This window comes from Sphaerodactylus townsendi, linkage group LG01, assembly GCF_021028975.2.
Source record: "Sphaerodactylus townsendi isolate TG3544 linkage group LG01, MPM_Stown_v2.3, whole genome shotgun sequence".
Lineage (NCBI taxonomy): Eukaryota > Metazoa > Chordata > Lepidosauria > Squamata > Sphaerodactylidae > Sphaerodactylus > Sphaerodactylus townsendi.
In genome coordinates this window covers 96177555-96190684 of record NC_059425.1, presented here as the reverse complement: position 1 = coordinate 96190684, position 13130 = coordinate 96177555, and the positions used below count along the sequence as shown (strand labels likewise).

General features: G+C 37.9%; 1 protein-coding gene across 1 annotated transcript in view; it reads left to right on the top strand.

Annotated features, from left to right (window-relative positions):
• ARID1B (AT-rich interaction domain 1B) overlaps nucleotides 1-13130 on the top strand; it is a 464069-nt gene that overhangs the window by 415750 nt on the left and 35189 nt on the right. Inside the window, 5 exon segments of the mRNA XM_048488244.1 lie at nucleotides 277-383; nucleotides 1097-1255; nucleotides 8082-8118; nucleotides 8121-8284; nucleotides 10749-10953. Of these exon segments, the coding sequence (XP_048344201.1) occupies nucleotides 277-383; nucleotides 1097-1255; nucleotides 8082-8118; nucleotides 8121-8284; nucleotides 10749-10953 (672 nt within the window).

Below are 13130 nucleotides of genomic sequence, written 5' to 3'. Positions count from 1 at the left end.
TGCTTTAAGCCATTAAAATGAATTGTGTAATAATTTGTAAATAACATCTTATGTTAAAAATGCATTTTGATGATATAATGATCTGAAAACTTTTTTCACCTATTGCTCATATAACACCATAATCAAAACATAATTGCTGGATGAACAAGAACTGAAGGTATCCATATGGTACCATTGAAGCGGGGGGGGGGGGGGGCATTATTTCTCGCCTCATCAATTTCAGGCAGCAGGAAACCAACTGCTTAATGTTTAACTTTGTCTCCTGTTTTCAATTAGCACCTATGGGTCTTGCAGATATGATCACCCCAGGCGAGTCCAGACTACCCATATCTCTCAAACCAGATGGAAAAGAAGAAGGGCCTCCTCAGCCGGAGAGCAAAAAGGTACTTCCTTCTGCTGCATGTGGTGGTGATTTGGCGCAGCAAAACTCTGCTATGTTGTCCTTCATTCTCTGATTTGAGCCTGCCTTTTTCTGTTCTATCCTGCATGCTCTTCTCCATTCACGTGCAATCTATTTTCTTCTTTTCTTTTCTTGCCTTCATTGTATGGACCTGAAAGTTACTAGTTCTTATGGCATTTAACTCACGGGGGTGAAAAAATTTAAGCAGAAATTTGTCTGGGAGTTCCGCTAAGCTGCTGGGTGGGGAAAATTGGTCTTTCCTCAGACTTGATACTTCCAACCATTTTTCTCTCCTTCAGTTATAGCTTCCTGTTTTGGCCGTTTCAGCAGCAGCAACATACTTTAATATTTTGCTTTCCTGCCTTATTTGATACAAATAAGGTGAACAGCTTTATTTTATTTTTTTTCTTTTCTCTCATAAGGGGAAACCCATGCTTGACACTCCATTGTAGCTTGAGGGAAGCATGGTGGCATAGCCAAGCATCCAGCAAACTTTTCAAATTATATTAATCGTGTTGTTTAGTACTATTATATATTTATATGTGTATGTTTTTTTTCTCTGTGTGTCTCTCTCTCTATGTTTAAACTTCATATAGTTTAAGAAAAGTAGTCAGTCTGTTGAACTGGATGTGTTTTTTTTCGTTTTTAATAAAGTTTGCCCTGCCTTTGTCCTTTTTCTTTATTCCTCTACCACAGGATAGCTACAGCTCTCAGGGTATTTCTCAGCCCCCAACCCCAGGCAACCTGCCAGTCCCTTCCCCAATGTCCCCAAGTTCTGCTAGCATCTCCTCATTTCATGGAGATGAAAGTGATAGCCTTGGCAGCCCAGGCTGGCCAAAGACTCCATCAAGCCCTGTAAGTGGCTCTCTGGCTTTTGTTTTTGTTCTATATTTTAATGCTTGCTTGTTTGCTTTGTAGATTATTTTCTTCATTATTTATCCACTAAAGGATTTTCTTTCACTGTAATGCAGAAAGGCTAAATTCTGCCCTTAATTACATGCGTGCAGCTCATCCTCCTTTGACTGGGAACTGCACTGGCCTAACTGAGGGCAAAATTTGGTCCAACCCAAATTTTTAAAGTAAACTGGTATATATCACAAAAGTTTGCTTTTTATGTAAAGCAGCAGATGTGAAGAAAATGTATTTCTCATAATGCATCAGCTTGTAGAGCATGCTAACTGTGTTGATGAGGACATTCTGTCTCTGTTACTGGGTCCAAACTCTTTGCAAAATTGTTTTTTTTTAAAAAAAAAAACACCTCTTGGCTATTAAGATTACATTCTGAAAACTGAAAGAAATTGAGATGAGAAATTGAATAGTGTGAATTACAGTGCTGTACAGTTTTAATGTCCTAATAACTAAGCATATTTGCATTTATAAAAATATTGTGCAAAGTAACGTATATTGAAAGAATATTAATTTTTTAAAATCTTTGCAAATAGCATTGATTCACATGTGAAAAATCCAGCTGTGGCCTCAAGACAAACATTGTAGTTAGAAAACAGTTCATTCATAAAACATCAAAAGTGTTGAAATTCAGAATCACAATTCACCTTATCCCTCTACTTTTATTACATTAGAAAAAGAAACCCGGTTTTAAAGGACATTTGGTTGACAATATGGAAAATCCCTCTCATCAACTACAGTGTTCAGTACACAAAGTGTCTCTAATTAGTCCCTGATTTCACCTGATTGTCTGTTTCAAGAACTTCCAGAAATATTTTAGTCTCTGATTACATGAGATCAACAATTGAGCCAATCCAGATAGTATGATAAACACGTGGCAGTCCTCCAAAATAACACCCACATGTCTGATCCATCCATCAATAATGCTTAATAAATTTACCCTTTCCTGTTCACAATGTTATATATTCCCCCATCCCATTACATATTACCAGTTTCCTTGGTACAGAAATATGCCACATCAGGACAGATAAATTGTACTTCATTATGCAGGAAGATGGGAGAGCTATAACCATGGCTGCTGCTTTCGGTAACAAACTCATGTTTACTAATGTCTAGTTTGGTCCATGAATTTGAAAGGAATCTGTTGATCCCACAATGTTTAGCTTTCCCCATAAAATTGCTTCTCAGGGTGCTTCACTTTTTTTGGACAAAATTGCATAAAAGTTTAATACAAAAGATCATCACTAACCTATGTAATTAAGAGGGTTTTCTGAGATTCTTCCTCAAAACTCTTTGTATTTTATATGAAAGCTTTAATCACGGTAGAAAGGAACTCTGTATGGTCAAAGAATGATTGATACACAATCTAGTTATCAGACCAACAGGGTGATGACTGTGTGTCTCAGAAGGCATCTGGTGGTGTCCCCTCTAAAAATGGCCATATCTGAATATATATATGTTTTAATGAATAATTCTACATAGACTTTTGATGCAGTTCTGTGTCTCAAAAAAAGATGTTAGTGCAGTCAGTTGAAGTGCAGCTGTCGAGAAAATTGTATGCTTCAACATATAGTTCCAAATGATTATGAGAATTATCATTCATTTTTACACACTGCCCATGTCAAAACCATTATTTTGTGCATTATTGAACATGGTACTTTGATACAAGGGCATTTAATAAACTGAATGCCAAAATGTATTTTTACTTCAAACTTTCAAATGGACGGGGGTGGGGGGGGGTGCAAGGCTAGGTAGGCACTAGGAACCAGGCAGACATTCTACAAAGAAGATACGGCATGTTGAATTCTGCGGCAGAGGAATATACAACCCTAATAACATCTTTTTCTGAGACAGAGTATAGGTGTATTCACTGTCACTCTTCAAGATTTCTGGAAATGCAGACATCTTAGGGGAGAAAATATGTATTCATTAATTCTTTGAACTGTTATTCATCCCTAGGGAGCCTATTAGAAATGTTTTGTTTCACCCTAAATATAGCGGACCACTTTTGATTTATTGGTTGAAGGAGAAATTACCTAAGTCTTTTCAGTTTAGTTTATACAGTTATTATTTCAGATATAGTTTTAGAAAATATTCTAAAACTTTCACTTTTGTTTCAGTGGAAATGTTTTCCAGTAAACAAATTTTAGTCACAAGGAAATGTTGACAGTCTCTCACATATCTGTGAATGTCCATAAGCACAGACATGAATGCCTGGCAGTCTCAGATTACTATAACTCCATAATTTTGGGCATTTATAGATGCATGTAGGATGATCAAACGTTCAAACTTATACGTTGGACCGACAGGCGTATTTCTACATTTTGGACGTTCTTTAATGACATACAAATAACAGACTAATGGATATGAATTGTTCTTCCAGCGAGAGATACGTAGTCTGCAGGATCCCTCAGGCAGCCAAAAGGTCTTCTACATATGGCAGTGTACTGTTCTTCTTACAACAGTTCTTCTTGGATTCCACCCATAACATTTGTTTCTAAATGTATATACGTGTGTACATGTTGCAGGTACACCAGCAAAATTAATTTGTTACAATATAATTATTAACAAAAAAATTAATACAGGAAGAAAACAGTTTTTTTTTAAAAAATGCAGATTTTAAAAAAGAAACAGCTGTAGAAATTATAGATTTAATCATCTTGTTTCAAAAATCTTCCTTTCTCTTCTATTTAACATATACCAGCATGCATTATTACTTTATATTTTAGAAAGTACTTGCATATCTGCAAAAAACAGATTTGGTTATGACTATTTTCTACTATTTATTCTGCCACTGATTATTGAATCGACTTTAGTTCATAGTTTATCTGTTTTACTGCATAATAAATCCCAGAACCTTTCCTTTAAGGAAGAATATGTTCTTGGCCACACAATTTGTGTTTGACTGAGGCCTACCATGTCCAAAAACGTTAATGTCTTTAGCGGTAGGGTGCAGGCAATTCAAAGTCAAGCCCTTTATAGGAAGATTTTTCCTTATTCTTCCAAAGTTAATATTTAATTTTAGAGGAAAATTGTACACACTTCACTGAGCTTGACAGTCAGAAAGCTCCTGCAGTGAGAAGTCCTTCTTGCCTTCTATAAATTGTGATGTTTTCAGATTATGTTGTCATTTTGTGGCCTGTTGCCATCTTGTTGAAGTGGCTTTCTTTATGTAGACAGTACAAGTGCCAGGCAGAGAAAAAGCTGTAAACTACTTTCCTCCTCTGATGATACAGTTTTATAAAAGAAAACATTTCACAGTGTAAATTGAAAATCTTTGTTTAGCTATTATGTTTGAATGTTTCTTGTAACAGACAGTTGGTGTGGAGGCAGAGTGAAAAATTATTACGAGTTGTGTTAAACAGAGATATCATTTGTGCTCTTATGGAGCATGTGACATCACAAATGAGAAAATATAATACTAGTTGTTTGTTACCGTTGTTAAGACCGGAACGTTGGAGTTCTTCCAGGACAGTGAATCATTTGAGTAACTGTTCAAAGATTCAATGTTTTCCCTAAATTCCAACTTCCAAAAGAATGTATAATATTTAGACTTCTTATTTACATTATTAAGAAATTTTGAAAGGGTTTACTATAAAATTACTCCCATACTCTGGTTTCTCTTCAGATTGCATAAATCTTTTGCCTTTTCCAAGGATTTCTGTCAAGAGAAACATTTATTTAATTACTCCTAAATCCAGCAAATCCAGCTAAGCAATACAGCATTGACATGGTCTTCTATTGCACTCCTCCTTGTATGTGTAATAAACTAAATTGAATTTATTGAGTTTATTGTCAATTAAACAGATTTTATTACAGAGTGTGTCATATAATACTATATATAGGAAATGTTGCTATGAATACATGAGAACTCTGCCTATAAGGCAAAAAGTTTCAATGACTGGGTGACGGGCTGTGCAAGCCATAGCCCAAGGTGGCTAGGGACAGTGCTGCTGTCCCTAGGGGAGGTACAAAAAAACAAAAACTACAAACAAAACTCCATGGCCAGAAAACCTTCTATAGGGTTAAATGGACTTACACCATCCAAAAGGGTGCATAAGTCTGAGCCCTGGGCCACAGTGTATCTGGCTGCAAAGCCCGGGTGAAAGCTAATATCTGCTCCACCCCCAGGAACTCTCTGGCTTGCACTGGCGTCCAGTCAAACTCCAGCATAGTTCTGTGGCAGCCCTGACTTCCAGGTTTTGCTGCCATAGAGCTGAGAGGTGCCTGGCCACTGCCGCCTTTGCCCCTTCCGCCAGCAGAGGTGCCCCTTGCACTAACACGGGGCAAACGTGTCAGCGCAGCCTCACACCAGCTCCATTACTCAATTTCCTCTCTCCAGTAGGATTGTGCTCTTAGTTTAAAAAAAGCATAGACACTATCTACCTAACATTCTTGAGAGAGATTTAAACTCATTCGTAACTCTCCCATGAAATCTGTGAGAGTCAGAAAAGTTTTATTGTTTGTTGATTTGGTTTATGCCCTTTCCTAGCAAAGCCAGGCTCAGAGTGGCCTCATTTTGGACAACATGCTATTAGTTTCCTGCCCATGTTAGGAATTTGCAGAATGGTTTTTTAGGTTGGAAGCTGAGGAAGAATACTACTTCATTGATATGGAATCCACAAAGAAGGTAGATTCAGTCCGTAGTGCATTTAGGAATTGTATTTTCTATATAACCTATATTTTCTGCTTTAAAAGTATGTTTGTGTCTCCAGAAATACCAAAAAAGTAAAACATGCATATTGAAAGGGTTGTTAGTTGTATATTCTTCAGTCCTGGAATACCTAGCTAGGATTCAAGAATCTTCTACAATTTTGTGTGGATGCCAACAGGCGACTCCAAATGCAGCACTGTGCATGCTGTTTCACCAGTAGGTATCCCCCTGTTCTCAGTGCAGAATAGAAATATGGCTATATCTTTGGAATTCCTGGTCCTGCTTTGCCTATCACATTATTGGGTTCCAAGTCAGGCAGCTGATTTTCAAATATAAGAGAAAATCCTAAGAACTGTAAACAGGATTTTCAGAACTATGTGGAACACAGCTGGGAAACTGTGTCTCAAGGGGAACTGCACAGAACATGTGATTTCTTGTACAAGGGAACCTTTGAGTCCAACCTTGATTGGGCAGAAAGTTGGGATATAAATTCCGTAAATCAAATAAACCTATATTCTTGGAGAACCTTAATTAGAGGAAGTAATATACTTAAAAGTTCCCATTCTGAGTACTGTCAATAGTTTAAATTACTGGATAGGAAGGAATTTTGTGGAGCAAAAGTCTATCCAAAACAAAAACAGGCTGCAGTTTAGAGCTCCTCCCAGCTATTATGACAGAATTCAATGGAGGGGGTTGTTCAAGGAAATAAGAAACCTATCTCCTATTCCTTTTCTGATATGAAGCAAATGCCAGCAGCCAGCACGACAATGGAACAATAACTTTAGTGATCACTCCCTACAGCTGATGATCTTCTGTTTCTCTGTTTTGGATCGTCGTTCCACTTTGGAATGCCACTTTCCCCCCATAAAGAATGCTTGTGGTAGTCTATTTTGTTCATGTATTTGGAGTAAATTTTCACGGAGTCCAGTGCATGGCAGGTTACAAATGCATCTAAAAGCATGCACTAAATAACTTTTAAATGTCAAGTTTCATCAATGATCACAGTAAAGGTTTCAAAGTGGGAGGCGGTTTGGAATGGTTTGCTGCACTGCCTGCCTCTTCACTGCGCCTGTGCCTGGAGTTTCTTGGTTGTCTCCCGTGTACTGTGGCATGCCCAACCCATGCTTAGTTTCCAAGATCACAGTGAGATCCAATTTGGCCCAGGCTGTTTGAGTCAGGATATGAATAACTATATATGCCAACCTTAAAAACTCACAAAGTTAAAATTAAATTAACAGATTAAAATCACCCTCTCCCCATCACCAGCTCCTGTAAACTCTATCTGCTAAACAGAAGGGAAGCCATGTAAATAAAAGAGGATTGTACCTTGGCAAGTCTCCGCTGTCGGGCAACTGCTGCGAACTTCTCTTTAACAGTTCTTCTCACATGCATTTGACATACCAGTTGAACCTGGATGCAGATTGATTTAATGTAATAAACAACTACATAAAATTCAAAAAAAGGGTTTAGGTCGAAGGGACAAGGAGACTGTTAAAATGATCCAATGTAGTGCCAATATACATTCTAAACTAGGCACTCATGTCATGCTGTTCTCTTTTAAGAAGTTTGACAACTCATGTACCACAATTTAATATGAGAGCAATTTTGAAATAGCAGTGATGACTTCCTTCAAATCTAGGGTTGAAAGGAATGCTTAACCTTGACTATTTCTTACTTCTCAAAATGTATGAATTTTTCTAGCTGTTCCCATTTTTTTGCATCTTTTGTTTAGAATACAGAATTTTAAGTGATCTTTCAAAGGGTTTTTCTGTAAGTTACAGACCTAAGTGAGCAGCACAGGAGTCCAGTGGGGCAACAGAATTCAAGAACAATTCATCTGTCCTGTATTCTGGGATGAAACATGAGACATATAAAGATAGCCAGTTTGGGCCCTGTTTGTTTTAGAGGAGTCAGAAGGACCAACGAATCTGCAGCATGTGAACAGAATGTTTTGTTTGTGCCTGTGGACTGGTGTGCCTTCGTCATGACATTCTGGGTCTGATAGCTGGACGCGTTTCTGGCCGTCTAACGCCTCTATTTGTTCAGTGACAGTGGTTGCTTACTATCTCTTTATTTCATAACCTCGCTGAAACTCTCTTTCATATATAATGTTTGCTTTAGAAGTCAAGTTGCTCTACCACAACCGGAGCTAAGATGACACTGAGCTGGGCAATTAGGCAGAGCGTCCGTGCTGGTTGAATTGCTATCTGAACTTCATGGCCGGAAGGAGGACCTTCGAAACCAGCCTACCCGCTGTAGGCAAAAAACCACTAGATCTTTTCAGACTTTATGTTTGTGTTAAAGAGATTGGAGGTTTAGCCCAGGTAAGAAAATAGTTTCTGATAGCTTAATATTTCAAATCTGTCCCTACGAGCAGAAAAGAATGGCAATAATGAAAATGAACCTTGGAATAAATATTTTCGAATTTACTAAGTAACATTAATAAAACTGAGGAAAAAATCTGTTAGACTGAAATAAGTTGCCGCATTATTCTGGTAGCTGATATAACGGTATATGATTATGTGTACTGAATTTGACTTTGACTAGACACCCAATGCCACAATTGTAGCCCGTTTGTATACTGCATCTTGGAGGAAAACAACACATGATTAGTCTTGGGCCTGACGTATTCCTTACTTGCCTCTGCTACAGAGAAAAGGGAGACAAGGCAAAACAAGCTTTTATCCTGGTTTTGCTGCTGCCAACCATGAGAAGCTCTCTCAGTCCCACTGAGTGAGCTTGCCCAGAGTAATCCATACCTATCCCAGAATTTGCCACCTTCCCCCCAATGTAGATTAATTTGTAAAATTAAAATTAATTTGTAGAATTAAAACTCACACTCGTTCTACTTATTTGTTCCCCAGCTTCCATTTTCTCAGCCAAGCTTGGTCCGGTTATGCATAAGAGGTGCTTCAGTCCATTACACCTTCATTTCTAAGAATGATTAAAGGCTGTAGAAATATTTGGGAGCCCATGCAATTGTTACAGGAGTGTACAACTCACAACTGGCCAGTACTCGTGCAAAGGTAGCATTTGTGCAATCCAGTGCTTCCACCTTGAGGGAAGGCAGCATACACTTCCAGCATGGCCATGATGAATTCAACTGTGCTTTTTTTGAGCCACCACATTTGCTCAAATTACAACCATCATGTATATCACTACTTTTTGGAGGTGCTAATTCGTATAAATGATGCCTACACATGCATGTTTCCTGGCAATGAGTTCAGCAGTGGCCTCATGCATTCCCACAGCGCACACACAAAAGCCACCATAAAATGTGAACTGGTCCTTAAAGTATCCTTTTAACTATGTTACCCAGATGCCATGTTTAGATAGCTGTATTGTAGCAAGGTATTTTCAGTAGCTGCCCATGACTATGGATTTTTATCAGAAGCCAGTAAAGCTCAAAAATATTTGAATGCCCTTTTGATCAATTTGAATGGATCAATTTGAATAGATTCTGGAGGACTGGGTTTTCCCCCCCAAGTTTATGATTGAATGAGCTGTACAAGTTAAATGCTCACAATCTTGGATAAGTGTTTCTTTTGGCCAGCAAATTGTTATTAGTAATATCTACAATAATGTCTTCACCTTTGACAGATACATGGAATAAAGAAATCTAATTATTTTGGTTAAAGGTTGATCAGTATGTGACTCAAAAAGTCAATTTGGCTCACACAGTGGGATGCAACTCTTAACAGCTGGATGCAGAAACCAGTTCAGCTTGAAGCTGTTGGGTTCTAGGTTGTAATACTGAACACACTGGCTTGCACAGAAGTGTTACAGAAATCAGTGTCACTTGTTCTGAAGTACAGGGATATAGCATCAGTACTCAAGTTCGTGTTGACAGCTAATGTTATTTTCAGAGTAACACTGCATACAATATGTTTTGTTGCACATACAGTCCAGTTTGCAGTAATTTAAATCAAAGAACTTCTATTCTGTTTAATTTCTACAATATGTCAAAATATTTGGATTTGAACCATTGATTGAATGCTACTGAAGTACTGTAAAGATAATTATTCAGTATTTCCGGTATTCACTGCTCCATGCAAAATTCTTATAAAAATAGCTACATTATTTGAGTATGATTTTTACCTTCATACTGTTTAGTTGTTGTGTGCTGCACATTGCTTGTGCAAGAAAAATACAAATACATATTTCCATGTGTATGAAAAAGTGTAATCGTGTTTAGCCTATGGCTTTTGGTTTTGTATGGTGCATTACAACAGAGCAGCATTTGTTTGAAGGCTGAAGGATTTAAATCATGAATTACTGGCTACATAATCCTTCATTTGGTAGCTATTTTGGAAGAGAAACTGACTTTCATATCAGTATTAAAGGACTTAAAGAATGAAATAACATCCTGATTATTGCCATTTTAAATTAGGTTTTAGAAGCTATTTTGTAATTAGAGTCTGAATGTATATTTGTCTGTCAAAGAGTATAAGTACACATTAGGTAGAAGATAAATTGGCTAACTGCACAATGTATACCCCACCCCCACCCCAAAGTGTAAGGAACAGAGAAGTTATGTCAGAGAGAAGATGCTTCTCCACAAGCAAAGCATTTTACATAGCTATCAGCAGGTTCTTTAATGGGTTTATAAGTGTAAATGCTGTTTGTGCATTACTGAGTGTGGGAGTAATGAGCATTAGTTAAAAGGCAAATAAAAAAACAAGCCAAGGCATTAAGAGTCTGTGTGTGTGTGTGCGCGCGCACATGCGTGCCAGCTTTAATCAATCCACTTCGCTACAATCCACTGATTCTGCTGTTTATTTTTGCTAGGTTAATAAAAATAAGAAGTGGCGTGAGCTGGCAACTAACCTAAATGTAGGCACTTCAAGCAGCGCAGCCAGTTCCCTGAAAAAACAATATATTCAGTACCTGTTTGCTTTTGAATGCAAGATTGAACGAGGGGAGGAGCCGCCTCCCGAAGTCTTCAGCACTGGAGATACCAAGAAACAACCTAAGATTCAGCCGCCATCTCCTGGTAAGTACAAGTAATGCAGAAATGTAGGCTGCATTTTCTAAAAGTGCTAAGATGATAGGGATACGTGGATACCCTGGACTTCTTTAATGTCTCTCACATTTGACTACTCCTAGTTAATTTGGCAGGTCAGCTGAAATAATCTTTGATATTCACTGGGTAGTCTTTGGCAATTTCTATAAGCAATTACATCACAGGAGATTACATATAAATATATATGTGCTTTCATGAACACTCATACTTTTCATGAGCTTTCCTCTTGGTTAAAACATGAAGCTAGTACCTAGTTCCATTGCAAACTGGGAGAGTTCCCCTGCTGTTAGGGAGATGGAAGGACAAGCACAGTCATACAAAGATTGGAGATTTGCTGGAGAAACTCATAAAATATAGAGAAGCAATATTGGATTTCCTTTTGTTTAGTACTTATGGTTTACTGAGTGATTATGATATTGTTCTCTTTGAGTTTCATTTAACAAAGTTCTGTTGGCTTTTAAAATTGTATATGGTTTACAAAATACCAGCTTGCTTTCAGTGGGTTTGGATTTCGCTTTGTAATTCAAAACTTTCTGTTTCCATTTATGCTATTCAGTGGTAAACAGGGACTGAAGCAGCTGGGGTTATGATGTAATTAATGGGCAACTCTGATGTCACAGAGGACAGGAAGGAATGAGGAGGATGTTGGGAAGTAGGTTTGACAGTTGAGGTTTGGTTTTGAGGGAATGATAGAAAGTGCGTGAGAAAGGTTATAGGGTTCTAGGTAGTGGAATGGTGGGATGCAAGGAATGGGACTGAGGAGGGATGAAGAGTTTGAGAGAGAAAACTTAAGAAAGGTAAACCAGGAATTGAACAATCAGTAGAGACATCACAAGATAAGGAAAGGATGGGTGTAAATAGATGCATATGCAGGGAACAACACAGCACAATCACCATACAATCATAGAGTCGGAAGAGACCACAAAGGCTATCAACTTTAGGCCCCTGCCATGTAGGAAGACACCATCAAAGCACTCCTGTCAGATGGCCATCCAGCCTCTGTTTAAAAGCCTCCAAAGGAGTCTCCATCACACTCCGAACAGTATTCCACGGTCGAACAGCCCTTACTGTCAGAAAGTTCTTCCTAATGTTCAGGTGGAAGCTCTCCCTGGAATTCATTATGCCTTGTCCTCGTCTCTGGACCATGTTTTAACCACAATGACAGCAGGCTTGTAGTTCTGTGTTTTAGATATTTTTCTGGCAATACTAGTTTCTATTGTCATTTATTGGCACTACTGGAGTTCTTTGTTTATTGTCACATTAGCTACAGGATATACAGTTATAACAGAGGTACGAAGCTAGGGACTAGGTTCTTAAGCAAACTCAGCTGTCAGCTCAGACAACAATAGGATAGGTCTTAGTATCAGAATATCAGGGACATACTTATCTGCTTATCCTCCAGTGAGATGCATCCTAGCACATGCAAGCAATGCCCTTATGCTTTCAAATAAGACAAGCAGGTCAGTCACCACATAAAAGAATAAACATATGTCTAACATGAACAGTGAAAACAAAAGTTGGTAGGAGAACATGTTAAGTTCTCCTAGGGCATTGTGCTGCTGATGTGTGAAGTCACCATGCATCAACAAAAAAGACTAGGAAGGAGGTTTCAGTGTCAAATAAATGAATTAGAATTTATCAGCAGATTAGATTCTATTCAGTTGGAACTTAATAAGAACTTCGTATGTCATGGCTGATTTTTTAAAAAATTCTAATCCTCGTGTATATTTGCTGACTGGGAATAACACTGCATGCAACCAGAAAAGTAGAATCTTTCACACAATGAGTCTGGTAGTCTGTACATTGCAACAACACCGCTTATTGTTAATTGGATTTCCCCCAAAAAATGTATTCAATCTTAAGCAACAAATAGGGTATGAATAGGACTCAAGATATTTTCATATAGAAATAGTTTCCAGGAGAGCCTCCATCTTTACCATCCATTTTCATGTAGTGTGTTTCTGTTCTTTGGTGGGAAAATAATATGTCAGAGATGAGGAAAAAATGGCTATCTTTCTGATGGAAAAATAATATTAATTAGAAATAACTTGCATTAATCCCAGAGTGATACCAAGGATGATAAAAATGCTCTCCCTGAATTGTAATGATAAGGGAAAAAGTAATAATTTAAGATGTAATTCTAAAAA